The following is a 20,629-nucleotide window of genomic DNA, read 5'->3' on the forward strand; positions in this document are numbered from 1 at the left end:
TCATTAGGTCAGCTGGTAATGAAGTCAAAGTTCATCTCTCACCCCTGCATTTTGGCTCTCATAAGGTATATTAAAAAAAAAAGGTTTTTTTTTTTGGGGGGGGTTTTTAAGGTGTGTTACTCTTATATTTTGCAGAATCATCCGTAGTTCAAAATACAGCCCAATAATTAAACAGATGTTTTACAAACAAAGCCGAGATTATACAACGTATGAACAGAGCAAGGACTAGAACTCAAGCCACATGAATGCCAGGCTCACTGAATCAAACCATTTCTCTCTTAAGTGCTAGTATTTATGATGCAAAAGTCAAAGTAAAAAACTTGGTGAGGGTGTTTCCACAAATTATATAAAATCTATAAACACCACAAAAAGCTGAAAAGTTTCAAATGAGGTTGTGAAAGAAGTTTGCTTTAATACTTTTTTTGCTTTTAAATAACAAGCTAGAATACCCCTACAAAGTTAAACTTCTGATACTATACTCACACTCAAAGTATGAAAAAACTTCAAAAAGAACATGTTTTTCTTTTATAAAATCAATCACTAAATAGGCAAGCTTGTCAAACAATCATTTCAGTCTAACATTTTACTGGGTAGATAAATATTTGGAGAAAATCTGTACCTCATAAAAATACTTTTTTCAAAGTGCTCAGTGAAAGAAGCCAAACAATAGATTACATACTGCATGACTCCATTTATATAAAATTCTAAAACATCAAAGTTGGTGATGGACAGCAGGTCATTTCTTGGTAGCCAGGGGCCAGGACTGGCAGGAGGAGACTGACTGCAAAGGGACACTGCTATAACAGAAATACCACAAGTGGATGGCTTCAACAAACAGAAGTTTATTTTCTCACAGTTCAGCAGCTTACAAATCCAAATTCAGGGTGTCAGCTCCAGGGCACAGCTTTCTCTCTCTGTCGCCTCTGGAGGAAGATGCCTTGTTATCAGAAGGTCAAAATGCTTCTCAGGCGCAGGGACCACAGGTCCAAAGGAAACGCTCTGCTCTCGGTGCTGCTTTCTTGGTGGTATCCAACTCTCTGCCTGTTTTCCTTTCCTTTTATTTCTTGTAAGATAAAAGGTGGTGCAGGCCACACCCTTGGGAAACTCTGTTTACATTGGATCCCTTTACGTTGGCTATGACCTAGGTAAGTGTGGTGTTACAATTCCACCCTAATCTTTAACACAAAATTACAATCACAAAATGGAGAACAACTACACAATACTGAGAATCATGGCCTAACCAAGTTGACATATATTTTGGGGACACACAATTTAATCCATGCCATGGGAATCTGGGGGAGTGATGGAAATGTTCTATATGGTGACTATGGTGGTAGATAAAGAAAACTGAATTCATTTTCGAAACTCATTCAACTCTGCACTGAAAGCTGTGCGATTAGATGAAAACTATGCCTCAATTTTTAAAAAGGTAATACCTAATAAGTCAGCTTTTCAAAAAAGCATTTCAGTCAAAACATTTTACTCAAGTATTTATTTGTAGAAAATCTGTAAATGACACAAATACTGTTTTCACAATCATAACAATGTTTATTTTCTGATATTTTTATAAGAAATTTTTTTTAATTTTCTTCTAGAAAAACAAGCAAAACTAAGAAGTATTTGAAAAGTGAAAAGCTGCAACATTTTGAAGCCTCCAAAATGTTGCATAAACTCAATATAATGATGCAATATTTGGCAGGTTTTAGGAAAGCAACAGTATACCAGAGGTTAAAAATTCAGGTCGTACCCGGGCCAAGCAGGTAATACAAATGAGTGGGACAGGGTTGGTGGCACTGCAGTAAGCTGGAGAGTGCAAGCCCTCCTGAAGTGCGCGACCACCACTAGGCCCAGCAGACTGAGGACATGAGAGAGCACAGGCCTCAGTAGCCAGCAGTTCTGATGTTTAAAGGGAAACAGAAATCTGGGTTTTTACGTGAAATGTCCTGATTTTTCATGGTAACAGTTCAAAAAAAATTTTTTTATAATACTATATGGGCCAAACAAAATAGATCCAGAGGCAGGATTATGAGCTTTGGTTCAGTGTATATACTTTCTGAATGTTTTGAATAGCATATAGCCCTGCCACGTTTTTAACTGTTTACCACTTTATTTGTAGAGAGACTAGAATGAAGTGGAATACCAGGACAACTGAAGTAAACGTCATCTCAAAATCACACGAAGCCTAGGTAACTCTGGTCATTTTGCTGAAATACCAAGTCCTATTTACATTTCTAAGCATAGTGATTAGTAGTAAAAGGTAATGAGTGAGAATGAAGGGAGAAGAAGGGAGGAAAACTGAAGAAAACCACTATTTTGATCAAGATCAGAGTCAGCTTCCAGACTGCAGAGCAGTAAAATAATCCACATGCTGAAATTTGAGGACTTCATTGCCCCAACTAGTCCAACCTGGCTGTAAATTTCGAGCAAACAATTCCAAATATTCCCCATCTGGTTTGATGTAATCTTTTAGAATCTCTGTTCAAAAAAGACAAAAACACAAAGATTATTAAGAAGAAATGAATCAATTTCCTTTTAGCAGTTACAAGTAGAAAAAACAAAATGTTTCCTTAAAAAAAAAAAGACAGCAAATTAATTTCAAGGATTTCATCGACAGGCTTTACTATTTATAGTTAGAAAGCGATTTGAAACAGCACCCTTGGGATTGGGAACAACGCCATCTTAACTCTCAGCGGTCTCGATGTATCGGTTTCCATTTGTACGTGAGAAACGAGGATTTTAACACCCATACGAGTGACTTTTCCATTTTCCAATACCGCTGACTTATCATCTCCTGAGGACTAATTTATTTAATAAATGTAATCCATACATGAAAAGCCTACAGAAATACAGAGACAACCCACTTAAAAAACAAAGATAAAATATAAGTCTCTGCAAACATATTCTTTAATAAAACAGCAGTAAATGAAGGTTGGATTCAGATATGAATATTCAGAACAAATAACTCACAAATAAACATGGCTTCCTTAGCTATAACTTAGCAGTCCCCAGAACATTTCTTCATGTTCCAAACAGAGATCCTTCTTTACCTAAAATTTCACCATATTATTTCCATGCTTAAGTATTGCTTATTCAAAGTAGTATTAGCTATCGAAGATTATCTTTTGTTTGGGAAAAAGGACATCATATATGCTGGCTAAATAGTTGTCATCTACAATAAAAGAAAGAGAAGAATACCATGGAAAAAAATATTTTAAGCACATGTTCATCTGGATGACAAATATTTAAATCGATTTAACCTTGATCACATTGGTGGTGAACTATATCAAACACATGAGAAAAACTGGGTATGAAAATAATAATAAAAAAATTTTTTTTTGTATAAAAATAATATTCAGGGAAAAAGAGTCACAGTAAAATATGGTTTTTAATTGTTATACAAGATTGAGCTTGGGAGATATCTATCAACTCTCCTCTAAGGATTCCTTAAGAATACATAGGTGAGGTTTAAAAGACAACATATCAAACATTTTAGGTTTCGTAATACTCTTCAGTAGCTCTCAAATCAAAATAATTATTTATTTGAAAGTATAAGTTCTGCTTATCAAAAATCAAAAAAGAATTAAAGGCATTTGTTGTCTATAATTTAACTGAACTTAAATTTGGGGACCATTTTGTTTTGCTTTTATTGTTATTGTTATTGGGAATATACACAGTAAAACATACACCAATTCAATTGTCTCTTTCCAGGTACAATTCAGTGACACTGATCACATTCTTTGAGTTGTACAACCATTCGCACCCTCCTTTTCTGAGCTGTCCCTCCCCCATTGAGTACAGCCAGAATGCTCCTTAGAGGCAAGGATGGCGAGACTTCATCTCACATACTCCGGACATGTTATCAAGAGGGACCAATCCCTGGAGAAGGACGTCATGGTTGGTGTCATGGATTGAATTATGTCCCCCAAAAAATGTGTGTAACCATTGGACTGCGCCATGATTTTCCTATATGTTGTCATGTGTAATTTTCCTACATGTCATAAATCCTGCCTCTATGAGGAGGATGGGAGGCAGTTGAGTTAGTGAGCCAGGACTCTACAAGATTGGATTGTGTCTTGAGGCAATCTCTTGAGATATAAAAGAGAGACGCAAGCAGAGAGACAGGACGGACCTCATACCCCAAGAAAGCAGGACCAGGAGCAGAGCACGTCCTTTGGACCCGAGGTCCCTGCGCCTGAGAAGTTCCTTGACCAGGGGAAGATTGAGGATAAGGACTTTCCTCCAGAGCTGACAGAGAGAGAAAGCCTTCACCTGGAGCTGACACTCCGAATATGGACTTTTAGCCTACTTTACTGTGAGAAAATAAACTTCTCTTTGTTAAAGCCATCCACTTGTGGTATTTGTTATAGCAGCACTAGATGACTAAGACACTTGGTAAAGCAAAGGGTCAGCGAAAGGCAGGAAGACTCTCAACTAGATGGACTGACACAGAGGCTGCAACAATGGGCTCAAGCATTACTAAGATAATGAAGATGGCGCAGGTCCAGGCAGTGTTTCGTTCTGGAAGTACCCAGGACTGTTATAAGTCAAAACTGATGTGATGGCACCTAACAACAACATTTTTAATATTAACTCACTGCCTCCTAAGGTTCCTATCTACTCTTTCAAGCTGCTGTTGTCAATTTCATCCCATATAGTTCTTAAAATAGCACGATGCTCAAGGCAGACATCTTTTAGTAGTTCAGTTAAACTATTTGTTGGTTTTAAAAAGATTTCAGGGGTATTTTTCGTTTAAGGTTTAAAGATTACCTCAGAGCAAGAGTTTCAGGGCTTCATTCAGCCCCCATTGCTCCAGAAAGTCTGAGGTTCAAGGGAATTTGAAATTCTCTTCTGCATTTTTCCCCTTTTGATCAGGTTTCTTATATAGACTCTTTGATCAAAATGTTCAGTAACGGTAGCAGGGCACCATCCAGTTCTTCTGGTTCCATGGTAAAGGCGGCAGTTGTTCATGGAGGCAGTTAGCCACATATTCCATACCCTCCTCCTATTCCTGACTGTCCTTCCTCTATTGCTCCAGCGAATAGAGACCAATTGTCATGCCTTGGATGGCCGCTTAGAAGCTTTTAAGACCTCAGGCACTACACAAGGAACTAGGAGGTAGAACGGAAGCACTAAACAGTTATTGGGCCAATCAACTGGGATGTCCTGTGACTCCATGACCCTAAACCTCCCAGCCAAGAAACCAAATCCCATAAGGTTTTTGGTTGTACACAAGCAGTCTCAGCAGCTTTTTTTTTTTTTAGTTGTTGTAAATATATCTATCATACAACTCTTGCCAATTCAACTTTTTACAGGTGTACAATTTATTGATATCGATTACAACAAATTTGGGTTTTGATAGATTCTAGGAGATGCTGGCATGAAAACTTCTAGTCCTTTGATAAGTATGCAATTAAATGCCACTGAACTTGAAAGAGGAGACCTGGTGGCGCAGTGGTTAAAGCATTCTGCTGCTAACAGAAAAGTCAGCAGTTCGAACCCACCAGCGGCTCCACAGGAGAAAGATGTGGCAGTCTGCTTCCATAAAGATTTACAGCCTTGGAAACCCTATGGAGCAGTTCTACTCTGTCCTACAGGGTCACTATTAGTGAAAATCAACTTGACAGCAGTGGGTTGGTTTTAAACTTGAAAGAGAAAGATTTCCCCAGTCTTAGAGGACAATAACTCACATCACTTTTCCATTTTCTTTCCCACGTATTCAATGCCTTACCAGCCTCGATTCACTTTTAATGTGGTCTAAAGTTACACTAAAGAAAGGATTTGTTTGTTTATTTTTGCTTGTTTGTTCAGTAAAAGACGTTAGGAATCTATTTTGGAACTTAAACTGAAGTCAACCAGTGAGAAGTGTTTAGCATTCTGAGCACACACTACACTCAGTGCTATGGAGACTTAACAAAGAAAGCAGGACGTTCATTTATAAGAGTTCACAGTCTAGTAGAAAAGGACCTCCAAGTACTTGGAGTTGAAAAATAACCTATACCAGCCTATAAGACAAACACCACCACACATAGTTCAACCACGTATATGACGCTAAACGGGAGCACCAGTCTATAAAGAAGGCAGGAGGAAACAGAAAAGCTGGACATGGGGAACCCAAGGTTGTGCTGACATGTCATAGGGTTGGCAACCAATGTTCCAAAACAATATGTGTGTTAATTGTTTAATGAGAAACTAATTTGCTCTGTAAACTTCCATTTAAAGCACAGTAAAAAATAAATACCCTATAGCCATTTACTACCATCCCACTTTCTTACTGTAATAACACATCTTTACACGTTTTGGTCTTTTTCTTTCTACTTAGGAAAAATAGGAAAACAAGGAGTAGTGCCTTTCATGATGTAAACCACCTATGTTTTAATTTCAAAACAAAGTAAAAGAAATTAAGGTAATTTAATGGAAATGTATTAGTCTTACTAATTTTAAATATCAATTTAAAATAAATGCTAAGGTATAAAATTAAATATGAGTGTGATGTATAAATACTTAATTACATAACATCTGGTATTAGTAAAAAACATACTTTTAACCAATGGGGAGGAGGCGATATAGGTCTAGCCAGTCATCCCCGCTGGCTCTGGGACTACGGGGCAGGAGTAGGGGAGATAGGACTGTTATTACTAAAAAGGAGTGAAATTCCTCTAAAGTAAAATATGAAACCAAAATTCTAGTTCAAATACTTTTATTTCACAGTCTCCCTACCTTAAGCTTTCAAACTTTAGAAAATACACTTGTTATCTTACAAGCCATAGCTGTTCATGGCTTACCTTTCAATCTATAGAAGCTTCTAAACTTAAAAAATGGAGTTAATACACCATTTTGAAATGGAATAGTCTACCAATGCAGTTTTCTTTTTTTAATATATTGCAGCAAAAAGAACAAATTAAACCTTAAAAAAATACTTGGTGTTTTTAGGACAAAAACTGGAGGCAAAAATCTCATTTTAAGAATTTGCATAAAGCAGTTTAACAACATTTACATGTAAAAGCTACAAGCATTATATACAGAACATGTATTATCCCAAAACCCTAGAGTTATCACTTCAGAGTAAAATATACTGCAGAAATTTGAAAGTTGCTTTCTGATGGCTACCAACCAAATCCCAACTCTGATGGCTAGTCGGAATCAATTCAGTGGTAATTGGTTGGTTTATACCCAACCTAAGGCCCCCTGGTGGCCCAACAGTTAAGTGCTTGGCTGCTAACTGAAAGGTCGGCAGTTGGAACCCACCAGCCATTTGGTGGGAGAAGGATGTGGCAGTCTGCTTCCGTAAAGATTTATGGCCTTGGAAACACTATGGGATGGTTCTACTCTGTCCTACAGAGTTGCTGTGGGTCAGAATCAAGTCAACAGCAGTGGGTTTTTTGGTTTTAAACCTAATCCAGAGACTAAATCATTATACTCAGAATACATGCAATGCACTTGATATGTAGTAACATGAACTTAAAGATAAAATACTACTACAAATATTTTTTGTCTATCACTACTTAACTTTGGTTACATACATACATATACACAGGGTTACATATATTGAGTCATCCAGATTTTCCCCTCAAATCTAATTTTTGTTTTTAAAAATGTTCTCAGTTCCAAAAACGTGTTTGTGCTGCTCTCTACTGGAAGTATGGCAGTACTGCATTTCACAGACAGATTGAATACCTTAGGGTAAAACAAAATTTTATTCAGTATTTTAAAATCTTGCCCCTTAAGGTTAATCTTTAAATATAATTTTATTCTATTTTAAAGGAACTGAAAAATAGTTTAACTATTACGTGAATGTTAACGCTTTGAGTTTTAGCTTTTGGATTTTTAAAAGTAAAAAAAACACTAAATTAAGCTTTGGTTTCCGCCAAATGATAAAATTCAAATAAGAGAATTTAAAAATCAGACTTCTGTCATGAAGTATGGAAACCTTGGTGGCACAGTGGTTAAGAGTTCAGCTGCTAACCAAAAGGTTGGCGGTTCAAATCCACCTTGAAACCCTATGGAGCAGTTCTATTCTGTCCTATATGGTCGCTGAGTGAGAAGCAACTCAACGGCAATGAGTTTGGTTTTTGGTTTTTCATGGAGTTTAACTGGTACCAAATGTTTTTTCCTTCAAAGAACAGTACAATTTAACTTTTCATTTAAGTCACATATTTGTGCATTAAAGAGTCTATGACAGTCCAGAGTGTTAATCACCGAGAATCTAAATCAAAGAACAGATCATCAGTAGATGATTGACTATTTCTCAAATGAAGTAATACTATATAGCCTTTTCTGGGTAAGCAATTGAAGATAACAAATCCTGAGTGCTACCAATAAAAATTACCTTGGAAATTTGTGTCTGGTAAATTGAGCTCACTTTCCTCTGTTTCCTAGCTCATGTACTATCCCATATTCTGCAAAATAACATAAGCTTCCTATAATTTTCCTGATTGGCAGCTTGGCGGATTTTTTTTTAAAGCAGGAATCACCAAATTTATAAAACACGTACTCCTGAAGAAATTTTTTGAAAAGTAAACTTTGAATATCAAAGTCCCTCAAGGACTTCCACTCCTATTTTTTAAGACTCTCACTCGAAAAATTTAGCATTTATCGAGCTTCCATATACGATACAGGGTTTTAATACATTATCACCAATCCTTACAACTCTGAAAGATTAAATACCACCATTCCCTCTTTAAATGAGGAATTTGAGGTGGAAAGTGATTAGAAAGTAGTCCAAGATTACACAGCTACTAAGCAGCAGAATGAGGATTCAAATTCACATTAGTCAATCTCCAAAGCCAAAATTTTCCACTGTTGTTGTTGTTCTTAGGTGCAGTGGAGTCAGCTCTGATTCACAGCAACATTATGTAAAACAGAATAAAATGCTGCCCAGTCCTGTACCATTCTCACAGTCATTGCTATGTTTGAGCCCATTGTTACAACCATCTCATTAAAGGTCTCCCTCTTTTTCGCTGACCCTTTTTTCATCAAGCATGATGTCTTTCTCCAGCAACGGGTCTCTTCTAATGACATTTCCAAAGTGAGCAAGACGAAGTCTTGCTATTCTTGCTTCTAAGGAGCATTCTGGCTGCACCTCCTCCAAGACAGATTTGATCATTCTTCTGGCAGTCCATGGTACGTCCAATATCCTTTTGCCAATACCACAATTTGAATTCATCAATTCTTCTTTGGTCTTCCTTGTTCATTGTGCAGCTTTAGCATGCATACGAGGCAACTGAAAACACCATGGCTTGGGCCCAGCATACCTCAGTCACCAAGGAGACATCTTTACTTTTTAACACTTTAAAGAGGTCTTTTGCAGATTTGTCCAATGCAATACGTTGTTCAACTTTTTGACTGCTGCTTCCTTGGGCATTGATTGTTGATTCAAGAATGAAATCCTTGACAACTTCAATATCTTCACCACTTATCATGATGCTGTTTATCACATATTATTATTTTTTTTTTTGGTAAAGATTTTTTGTTTTTTATATACTCAGGTGTAATACATACTAAAGGCTGTGGTCTTTTACCCTTACCAGTGCTTCAAGTAGTCTTTAGTTTGGCAAACAAGGTTGTGTCATCTCCAAATCTCAAGCTGTTAATGAGTCTTCCTCCAATTCTGACACCGCGTTCCTCTCCACATAACCTAGCTTCTCAGATTATTTGTTAGGTAAACAGACTGAATAAGTAAGGTAAAAGAACACAACCCTGCCACACACCAATTTCAATTTTAAACCAGGTGGTACTCCTTGTTCTTTTCAATAAACTACCTCTTGATTCACATACAGATTCCAAGTGAGTGCAAAGTGTTCTGGAATTCCCATTTTTCGCAATGTTATCCATAATTTGCTACGATCCACACAGTCAACTGCCTTTGCATAGTCAATAAAACACAGGTAAACATCTTTCAGGTATTCTCTGCTTTCAACCAAGATCCATCTGACATTAGCTATGATATCTCTCATTCCATGTCCTCTTCTGAATCCGGCTGCAGTCATTTTTGAACTGTCTTCAGCAGAATTTTGCAAGCATGTTGTATTATATGGTTCAATAATTTCCACATTCTGTTTGATTGCCTTTCTTTGGAATGGCACAAATATGGATCTCTTCCAGTTGACTGGCCACGTAGTTGTCTTCTAAATTTCTTGGCATAGATGACTGAACACTTCCAGCATTGCATCCATTTGATGAAACATCTCAATTGGTATTTCATCAATTCCTGGAGCCTTGTTTTTCACCGATGCCTTCAGTGCAGCTTGGACTTCTTCCTTCAACACCATCAGTTCTTGATCATATGCTACCCTCAGAAATGGTTGAACATCGACCAATTGTTTTTGGTACAGTGACTCTGTGTATTCCTTACATCTTCTTTTGATACAGTGTGTCATCCAATTTTTTGTGCTTAGAACCTACACCCTGCTTTTTGGGGTCACTGAATGCTTTATACTAAAGCATTAAGACTAGCAAGAATTGTAAGCTGTAGCAATTACCTTTCCAGTGTCTTAAGAAAGCAACACTACCTTTTAAAAACATAAAAATGCCTCTACCAAATTATCAATGGAATTCGAGCCATCTTTCTGACTGCTATTCTGAGCTCCTGGTTTTGGATAAAGCAAAAGATAAAGCTATGGGAGAAAAACAAAATCTCTAGCTTAACTACAGTCCTCAGATGTCCTAACATCAGGCTTCATTCTGTCAAGGAGGCAACAGACGGTAAGGAGAACCTGAAATATTGTATAACAGAAAAGGCTAAGGTAATAAAAACTAATCTATTCTCCATTTCATAAGTTCTGCTATGAAATTTTAGAATATTAATTAAAAAAACACATATCTGATTTAATTTCCAAGTAATCTCTAAAAATCTAAACCTGTTGCCATAAAGTCAATTTCAACTCATAGTGACCCTATAGGACAAAGCAGAACTGCCCTTATTGGGCTGTAAATCTTTCAGAAGCAGGCTGCCACATCTTTCTCCCATGGAGCTGTTATGGATTGAATTGTGTCCCCCAAAAATGTATGTCAACTTGGTAGGTCCATGATTTCCAGTACTGTGTGAATGTCTGCCATTTTGTCATCTGATTTGATTTTCCTATGTGTTGTAAATCCTACCTCTATGATGTTAATGAGGTAGGATTAGTGGTAGTAACATTAACGAGGCAGGACTCAATCTACAAGATTAGGTTCTATCTAAAGTAAATCTCTTTCGAGATATAAAAGAGAGAAGAGAGCAGAGAGACAGGGGGACCTCATATCACCAAGAAAGCAGTGCCAGGAACAGAGCACGTCCTTTCAACCGGGGTTCCTGTGCAGAGAGGCTCCTTGACCAGGGGAAGATTGATAACAAAGACCTTCCTCCAGAGCCGACAGAGCGAGAAAGCCTTCCCCTGAGCTGACACCCTGAATTCAGACTTCTAGCCTACTAAATTGTGAGTGAATAAACTTCTCTTCGTTAAAGCCACCCACTTAACAGTATTTCTGTTATAGCAGCTCAAGATAACAAGACAGGGCGGCTGGTGGATTCGACCACCGACTTTTTGGTTAGCAACTAACTGCTTAACCACTACACCACTGGGGCTCCTTATCTCTAGACCATCCAAATACTACGTTCAATCTTTTTTTAATTTTGACAAAGGTCATACAATAATAATAATTCTACTTTACAGAAGAAACATACCAGCAAGAGGGGGTTTATGTGAGTGAAGAGTACAGGGCACACTGACAATTAATTTATGGTCTGGAATGGGGAGCGCTGTTTCATCGGCATTCCTAATTAAAACAAAACAAGAAAGTAAATTATATTTTCAAGAATTTTTTTACATACAAGCCACATTTGCTTTGATTTTTTTCCCCCTTTCAAATAGTATCTGAATTTAAAATAAAGAATAGAAACAATGAAGGAAATCAACAACTTAACTATTGAGTTATTTCCTATTCTACAATAAATAATGACAATTACACGCTACATGAAACAAAAGATACCATAAAATTGCACGTGTCATATCGTTTACCCTTTTTTGCTCTGGGAAATTTTCAAAAATGTAAAATTTAAGGAAAATCAACAGTCACTGCAGTAATAATTTTTAAAAACCCTAAAATTTAATATTTTTATGCAACTTTGAAAAATAACCTTTCCTACCTTAATGGTAAAGCAGTTTTTTCTCGAACTCTCCCAAGTAGAAGACCTTCATAAGGCTTTTTGTGCAGAGAATCTAATGGAAATACAAACTCTCCTGATTTGGTGATCTGACACAAAAAAAACAGAAAAAAAAAATCTCTAAGTATACAGAAAAGAGTTATTTTTTCCATCACTATACAGTTTCTGAAAACCCCGGCGGCATAGTGGTTAAGTGCTATAGCTGCTACCAAAGAGGTCAGCAGTTCAAATCCACCAGGCGCTCCTTGGAAACTCTATGGTGCAGTTCTACTCTGTTCTATAGGGTCGCTATGAGTCAGAATCGACTCGACAGCAGTGGTTTGGGTTTTTGGTTATATAGTTTCTACTAAAATAAAATGACTGAAGCTCTAGGCTAGTGTTGTCCAATAAAAATATAACGTAAGTCATGAATGTGAGCCACATATGTAATTTTAAATGGTGTAGTAACAGCACTATAAAAAAGTTTTTTTTAATGTAGTGAAATAAATTTTAATTATATATTTTATTAAATCTAACATCTAGAATATTATTTCTATACATAATCAATTAAAAATCATTGAGATATATTACATTTTTTTATACTAAGTCTTTGAAATTCAACACAGAATTTTCATTTACAGCACAACTCACTATGGACCAGCCACATTTCAATGCTGAGGAGCCAACTGTGGCTCATGGGTATCATGTGGCTTGTGGGTATCATACTGGACGGAACAGCTCTGAGGGGTTAAATGATATTTTAAATATAACTTTATTATCATCTTGCACTTAAACGAGTTCTACTTTTTATTAGAATTTATTCCTGAAAACCATGTCATTATGAATCTACTTATTCATTCATTTAAACACCATTTACTGATTGCTGGTAAGTTTGGGTTTTTTGGTAAGTAGATCATAAGGTATTTTTCTTTAGTTACAGAAAATATTGTCATTAAATACTATCAGTGCTAAAAATTAATAAGGAAAGAAACTGGATGATTGATGAACTACACAATACTTGGTCTAGAGACCAGCCCCTAACATGAAATTCAGATATTTAATTTTAACATTTCACCCTGAAGCAATCAGACTCTCAAAACTCACTCAAACTAATCAAACTCAAAGCATAATTTATAATAAGAATGCCAATTTATTAATATACCATGGGGGATAAATACTTCCATCGTTAGAATATTCATATCTATTATGTATGAAACTCTCTACCCTGTATCAGGATACCTGAAAGACCTAATCAGTAATCAGTGGGTCCTTCTATCTCCTCTAGGACACAACATCTCGTACACACAGTGCTATGTAAACACTGTAAATTCTTATTCTTTGGATATCCTTTCCATTCAATACAGATCACCTCTTCAGTTATAACAATATGTGTAATTACCTAATAAATACTTCACATAATTTACTGTACTTTCGTTTTAAACTCTGGTCTTACCAGTAACCCATTCACAGAACATCTCTGAGAACTGGTTACTAATACAGAAGATTAATCACAGTTTTTATGTGTTAACATTTGACTGGTTTTGGTTTCATAAAGTGACCTCTTCCTAGTTTTGGCACCAGTCTCTGACTGTAAGAGGGCTGTCTGAGCGGGCAGGGCAGGAGGGGGTGTTAGAGTCGCGTCATAGTCCTATACCAAATCAACCAAAGCTAAGACCACAGACACACTGTGAAAGCAAAGACACAACTGAAAATCTTTGTCAAGTCCCATAGAACAGGTACAAATAAACAATGCACACAGCTTTTACAAGACAGTCCAACAGACGACAAAGTACACACAGAGCACACAGAAATACAACTGTACTGTGTCTAAAATGAATATACTAGCTATGTGAATATTAAGCATTTAATTGACAATAATTTGGCTTATCTTTTCAAAATTGAGGAAGGCTTCTGTGGAATTCATCTAAGTAGATAATGTATCTTTAGAAGAATGCCCAATAAACTCTGAACTGATGTCATTTTTCTGTATTTTTTGGTATTCTTACAGCAAGCAGAGATATGAAGATCATTCAACCTGCCCTAGAGCTGGAATCATTTCTTCAAAAATAGGCACTATAAGAGTATGGGTAAGTGAGTGCACAAAAGGCACTGAAGACCTAAATTAAGATTTTATAAAAGGGTCTTCATTCTAGCATCTTCCCACACCAGGTCACCTTGCTATTCTCCCTTCTGTCTCCTGGAACATTAAAAAAAAAGTCACAAAAAGTGACCAAAATTGTGTGTTTGTGTGCGTGTAACAAGAAGAAGATAAAGTGTAAGGCTTTTTATGTTTAATGATTGTTATGGACAGAAATGTATTCTCCAAGAAGATATGTTGAAGTCCTAACCTCTGTACCTGTGAATGTGACCTTGTTTAGAAATAGAGTCCTTCTTTGAAGATATTATCGTTTAAGTTATGAGGTCATGACAAACAGAAAACCCAAAAAACCTAACTTCTTGCCACAGAGTCAATTCCTACTCACAGAGATCCTATAGGTCAGAGTAGAACTGCCCCGTGGGGTTTCCAGGGAGTGGCTGGTGGATCCAAACTGCTAACCTTTTGGTTAGCAGCCAAGCTCTTAACCACTGCACCACCAGGGCTTCATGCCAAGTAGGGTAGGTCCTAATCCCTTCTGAGTACTATCTTATAAATTCAAAGAAGAGACACAGAGAAACTCAGGGGGAAGACCCCATATGAAGATGTATCTACAAGCCAAAGAATGCCAAAGATTGCCAGGAGCAAACAGAAGCTAGGGGAGAGGCAGGGAATGGCTACTTTCTTAGAGCCCTCAGAAGAAATCAATTCTGCTGATTAGTTTACTTGGACTTCTAGCCTGCAGAACTGTGAGACAATAAAAGCTACCCGCTTTATGCTATCTTGTTATAGCAGCCCTGTGAAACGAAGACAATGATGTCTAGATGCCCCAAAGTTTTTGTCTGTTTTTTTTTAAAGCTACGGACACCAAAGTTTTTTTAAAAAATTTCATCCTGATGTCTCTCCTAGTGATTTCCCAAGGCCTGCAGCGTGGGACCCTATTACAAAAAGACACTAAAGAAACAGGTCAAAGCCTTGAGAGTAAGACAATAAAACCGTTTAGCAGCGAAGTAAAAGTTTTAATTAGACCATGCTGAAGAAGTAGAGCAGTGACATGTCAAGCTTTTAAAAGTAGATGCTACCTTTATGTGACTTATATATTACACTGTATTGACAAGTAAATTAACTTCTGAACTTACTTTTACCCAGTGCCATTCAGCAACCATCTCCACAGACCACGCGGGATAAAGTTCTTCCTTTACAAAACGCAGGTGCTTCTGTCTATTGGTTACCCAAGTAATCACAAGGCAGTCTGGAGCAGCCATTTGAGGGACAGGTATTTGCTTTATTTGCATAGGTGATAAATAACTGTACCTAAAAATAAACAGAAAAATTTTTTTAAATCACTGCAAAAGAGAAAAAGCAGGGAGAAGACCTGTATACCACTGACTCCACAAATACGAAGCTCCTCTAAATATTTTTGTAGCTAAATATGGAGCCACAGTGACATCCAGTGGACACATGTTTATACACAGGTCAGAAGTAACCTCTTTTTTCAGGTGTACTAGCTTAAAATTGTCAGGCTGTATTTTTTTTTTTTTAATCACGTCTATTTTTTTTTTTTAAATACATATCAGTTACTCTATTAATATTTAAGATATGCTTTTCTCCCATTCAAAATTAACCATATATTACTGTTTGGATCCCATAATCTGTAGAAACTACTGTCTCAACAACCCAAGTCAAAACCCGCACATAGGTGATGGTCACATAACATTGTGAATATACTAATGCCACTGAGCTGTACACTTAAAAATGGTTAGAATGACAAGTTTTACTTTATATATGTATGTATATATGCATATATATCATACAACAATAAAAATTACATAAAATTAGTGTCAGAAATCAGATCAGTGTCTACCTGGGGTGGGGCGATTGACTGGGACAGGGCAGGAGACAACTTTTTGGGGTAATGGGAAGATTGTTTTGACTGGGGTGCTAGACACAAGGGTTTATACATTTGTCAAAACTCATTAAACTACATTGTTAAAATGTGTTTTACTGTATATAAATTATACCTCAATAAGGGTAATTTAAAAGACTAGAATATCTACAGACTTCACCTGACAGCACACGAGTGTTATGAAGTTGATTGTGTTAAAGTCAATTTATTTCAACAAAGCTGTTCATATCCCTATAATCCTCAAATCCTGCCCAAAATGCTGGTCACTTGGTCACCTATCATCTCATTCATACTCACCCATTGTGCTTTCAGCCCCTAACCTCTTACGCTGCTGCTTTTCTTCTTCCCAATCAATTCCACTGGGCTCTCTGAGACCTTTAGTCTTTCATTTAAAAAAAAATCCTATAGCCTTGCACCTCTTGGCCATTAATCGGAGGAAGTCTGGTTTCTCTTCCTAGAACACTACAATACCCAGTCAAATGAATGTGGTTCTTTTTCAACGCCCAACACATAAAACAGGTAGGGGAAAGGTCAGTATTCTCCTAGCTCCCCCATCACTGCTTTCAGGCTATAAATCACGTACTTTTTCATTAAAAAAAAAGAAAAAACTCTTTAAGAGTTAGGCCATTCAGCTATCCTAGCCTCTTATCTTCCTTATTGAATCCACTTCATTCTCACTCCATATTCAACGAGGACTCCATCTCTGAGATCCCTCTACCTCACCTACACAAACCTTGCCATTATATTGAGCAATTTCAAAGCACAATCCATATAATATACACATCTTGACTCTCCTCTGCCTAAACAAATACAATTGAATTCATCTATTTCATTCATTCATTCCAATGTCCATAACCTTGACCTTGTCTGACTCAGGTTTGCTCCACCCCTGAAACCACAAACAACTCTGGCCACAACCACCTATCCCTCCCTCACCTATTCTTGGCCTCATCAAAGCAACCAGAGTCCCATCCCTCTACTTCACTGAGTATATCATCTTCTCCCTGATCACAAGTACTCCTCTTCCACACAGGCTACCAGAAACCAATCAGTTCATTGCTTTCTCACTAGCTCCCTCAACTTTCAATCCCCTTGGCTTATCAGTCTCACCGTTCCTGCAAACCTCCAATCCTAAATCAATACCACAATTTGGCTTCATACTGAGAAAATCAAGTGGAGGGAAAATAAATGCTCAATAAACATTTACTAGATCCATTCTCAGGCTTCAATACTACTAATCAATTCTTTTTTTCTACCACGTGTCTGTCAGTTTGTCGTGCTGTGGTGGCTCTCGTGTTGCTGTGATATTGGAAGCTTTGCCACCAGCATTTCAAATACCAGCAGGTTACCCTTGGTGGACAGGTTTCAGCTGAGTTTTCAGACTAAGACAAACCAGGAAGAAGGACCTAGCAGTCTACTTCTGAATAAACTGGCCAGTGAAAACCTTGAGAAGAGCAGCAGAACATCGTCTAATACAGTGCCAGAAGATGAGGCCCTCAGGTTGGAAGGCACTCAAAATGCGACTGGGGAAGAGCTGCCTCCTCAAAGTAGAGTCGACCTTAATGACATGGATGAAGTCATCATCAAAACAAACATTTCAACATCTATCCTGAAGTACAACACTGTCAGTGATAGCATAATATCCATAAGCCTACAAGAAAGATCAGTTAATATAACTATTATTCAAATTTGCACACCAACCACTAAGGCCAAAGATGAAGAAATTGAAAATTTTTACCAACTTCTGCAGTCTGAAACTGATCAAACATGCAATCAAGATACATTGATAATTACTGACAATTGGAATGTGAAAATTGGAAACAAAGAAGGATCAGTAGTTAGAAAATATGGCCTTGGTGACAGAAATGATGCCAGAAATCACATGATGAATTTTGCAAGACCAACAACTTCTTCACTGCAAATATTTTTTTCCAACAACATAAACAGTAACTACACACATGGGCCTCACCAGATGGAATACACAGTCAGAACAGTCAGCTCAAATGCAAGTTCAAGTTGAAGAAAATTAGAACAAGTCAAGGAGAACCAAAGTGCAACCTTGAGTACATCGTACCTGAATTTAGAGACCATCTCAAGAATAGATTTGATGCACTGAACACTAATGACCAAAGACCAGAGGACTTGGGGAATGATATCAAGGACATCATACATGAAGAAAGAAAAAGGTCATTAAAAAGACAGGAAAGAAAGAAATGACCAAAATGGGTATCGGAAGAGACTCTGAAAGTGGCTCTTGAACGTAGAATAGCTAAAACGAAAGGAAGAAATAATGAGGTAAAAGAGCTGAACAGAAGATTTCAAAGTGCAGCCCAAGAAGTAAAGTATTATAATGACATGTGCAAAGACCTGGAGATGGAAAACTGAGAGGGAAGAACACATTCTGCATGTCTCAAGCTGAAAGAACCAAAGACAAAATTCAAGTCTTGATTTGCAATACTGAAGGATTCTATAGGGAAAATATTTAACAATGCAGGAAGCATTAAAAGAAGGTCAAAGAATACACAGAGTCACTATACCAAAAAGAATTGGTTGACGTTCAATCATTTCAGGAGGTAGCATATGATCAAGAACCAATGGTACTGAAGGAAGAGATCCAAGGTGCACTGAAGGCATTGGCAAAATACAAGCCTTCAGGAATTAACAGAATACCAACTGAGATGTTTCAACAAATGGATGCGGCGCTGGAAGCACTCACTCTATGCCAAGAAATCTGGAAGACAGCTACCTGGCCAACCTAATGAAGAGAGCCATATTTGTACCCATTCCAAAGAAAGGAGATTCAACAGAATGCAGAAATTATCAACAATGTCATTAATATCACACACAAATAAAATTTTGCTGAAAATCATTCAAAACAGTTACAGCAATACACCAACAGAGAGCTGCCAGAAATTCAAGCCGGATTCAGAAGAGGACATGGAACAAGGGATACCATTGCTGACGTCAGATGGATCATGGATCCAGTGCTGCCTTCATTTGTGTTTTAGTTGATTTTTTGTAGCAAACCATTTAGATTCCCTTCTCTTTCCTTTTGCATATACTTTTTAGATATTTTCCTTTTTGTTACTATGACAATTCCATTTAACAATCTAGTTTAAATTGATACCAACTTACTTCCATAACATACAAAAGCCCTTCCCATACTGCTCTTCCCCCCCACATTTATGCTGTTACCAAAAATTACATCTTTATACATAAAGTATCCAAACAATCAATTTATAATTATTTTAATGCATGTTATTTTAAATCATGTATGACATAATTACTAGACTTACAAACCAAAAATGTCGATAAATCTGGACCATGAAATAACTTTATCAAGGATCTTTTTTTCTACTTAAGCTTCGAGTTACTATCTAGTGTCCTTTCATTTCAATCTGAAGGACTCCCTTTAGCACTTCTTGTAAGGCAGGGTTAGTCCTAACATACTTACTCAGTTTTTATCCAGGAATGACTTAATTTTGTCCTCATTCTTGAAAGAAGTTTTCCTTGGTTGGCACTTCTTTTCTTTGAGCACTTTAAATATGTCATCCCACTGCTTTCTGGCCTCAAAGATTTCTGAGAAGTTGCTAATCTTCCTGAGGATCCCTTTATGTAACAATTCTCTTCTCTCTTGCTGATTTCAGGATTTTCTTTATCTTTGGTTTTTAAGAGTTTGATTATAATGCATCTTGGTGTGGGTCTCTTTGGGTTTATCCTAACTAGTGTTCATTGAACTCCTTGGATATGTATAGACTCATGTCCTTCATCAACTTTTGATAGTTTTCTGTCATTATTTAAATATTCTTTCTGTCCTTTTCTCTCCTCCTTCTGAGTCTCCCATAATGTATGTTGGTTAGCTTGATGGTATACCACAATTCTCTTAGGCTCTGTTCACTTTTCTTCATTCTTTCTGCTTTTTCCTTCTCAAACTGGAGAATTTCAATTATCTTATCTTCTAGTTCACTGATTATTCCTTCTGCCAGCTTAGATCTGTCAATGAGCCCCTCCAGTGAATTTTTCCTTTCAGTTAATGTATTTTTCAACTCCAGTAATTCTGTTTGGTCCCTTTTCATAGTATCTCTTTATTAATATTCTCATTTTGTTCATGTATCATTTTCTTGATTTCCTTTAGTTCTCTGTCCATGTTTTTCTTTAGTTCTTTGAGCCTAGTATTGCCTTTAATACCGTCTTTCTGTTCATTATTTGGGCTTCCATAAAGATGATTTGTCACTGCATTTTGATCTTTTGAATGGGCCATCTTTTCCTGTTTCTTTGTATGCCTTATTATTTCTTTGTTGAAATACAGACATTTAAAAATTATAATGTGTTAGCTCTGAAACTTCCCCCAGAGTTTGGATATTTTTTAAACTGTTGAAGGCTATAACAGTTCAGCAACTTCCTCTAACTATTTTTGCAACAACTGCCCTCCTAGATGTACATGCACACACAGAACTCTATTCCCCAGCCTGTGCCCAACTTATGTTTAAAAAAGAGATTTCCTTGT

The 20,629-nt window shown here is 37.0% G+C and overlaps 1 protein-coding gene across 5 annotated transcripts in view; it reads right to left on the reverse strand.

Moving 5' to 3' along the window:
* Positions 1-805: 805 nt before the first annotated feature.
* The window catches only part of METTL4 (methyltransferase 4, N6-adenosine), a 34,981-nt gene continuing 15,157 nt past the window's right edge, over positions 806-20,629 (reverse strand). For 2 of the 5 annotated variants that reach the window (XM_049901023.1, XM_049901022.1), the window contains exons 6-9: positions 15,356-15,530; positions 12,125-12,231; positions 11,663-11,754; positions 806-2,475 (exon numbers count right to left, since the gene is read on the reverse strand). In XM_049901023.1, coding sequence (XP_049756980.1) covers positions 2,330-2,475; positions 11,663-11,754; positions 12,125-12,231; positions 15,356-15,530 — 520 coding nt within the window. In that variant the 3' untranslated portion in view covers positions 806-2,329. Of the gene's footprint in view, positions 2,476-2,495; positions 2,837-2,967; positions 3,170-11,662; positions 11,755-12,124; positions 12,232-15,355; positions 15,531-20,629 lie in introns of those variants that run through there. The other 3 variants (XR_007519300.1, XR_007519301.1, XR_007519299.1) reach the window with 3 other exon arrangements.

The sequence above is a fragment of the Elephas maximus genome, chromosome 11 (assembly GCF_024166365.1).
Source record: "Elephas maximus indicus isolate mEleMax1 chromosome 11, mEleMax1 primary haplotype, whole genome shotgun sequence".
NCBI lineage: Eukaryota > Metazoa > Chordata > Mammalia > Proboscidea > Elephantidae > Elephas > Elephas maximus.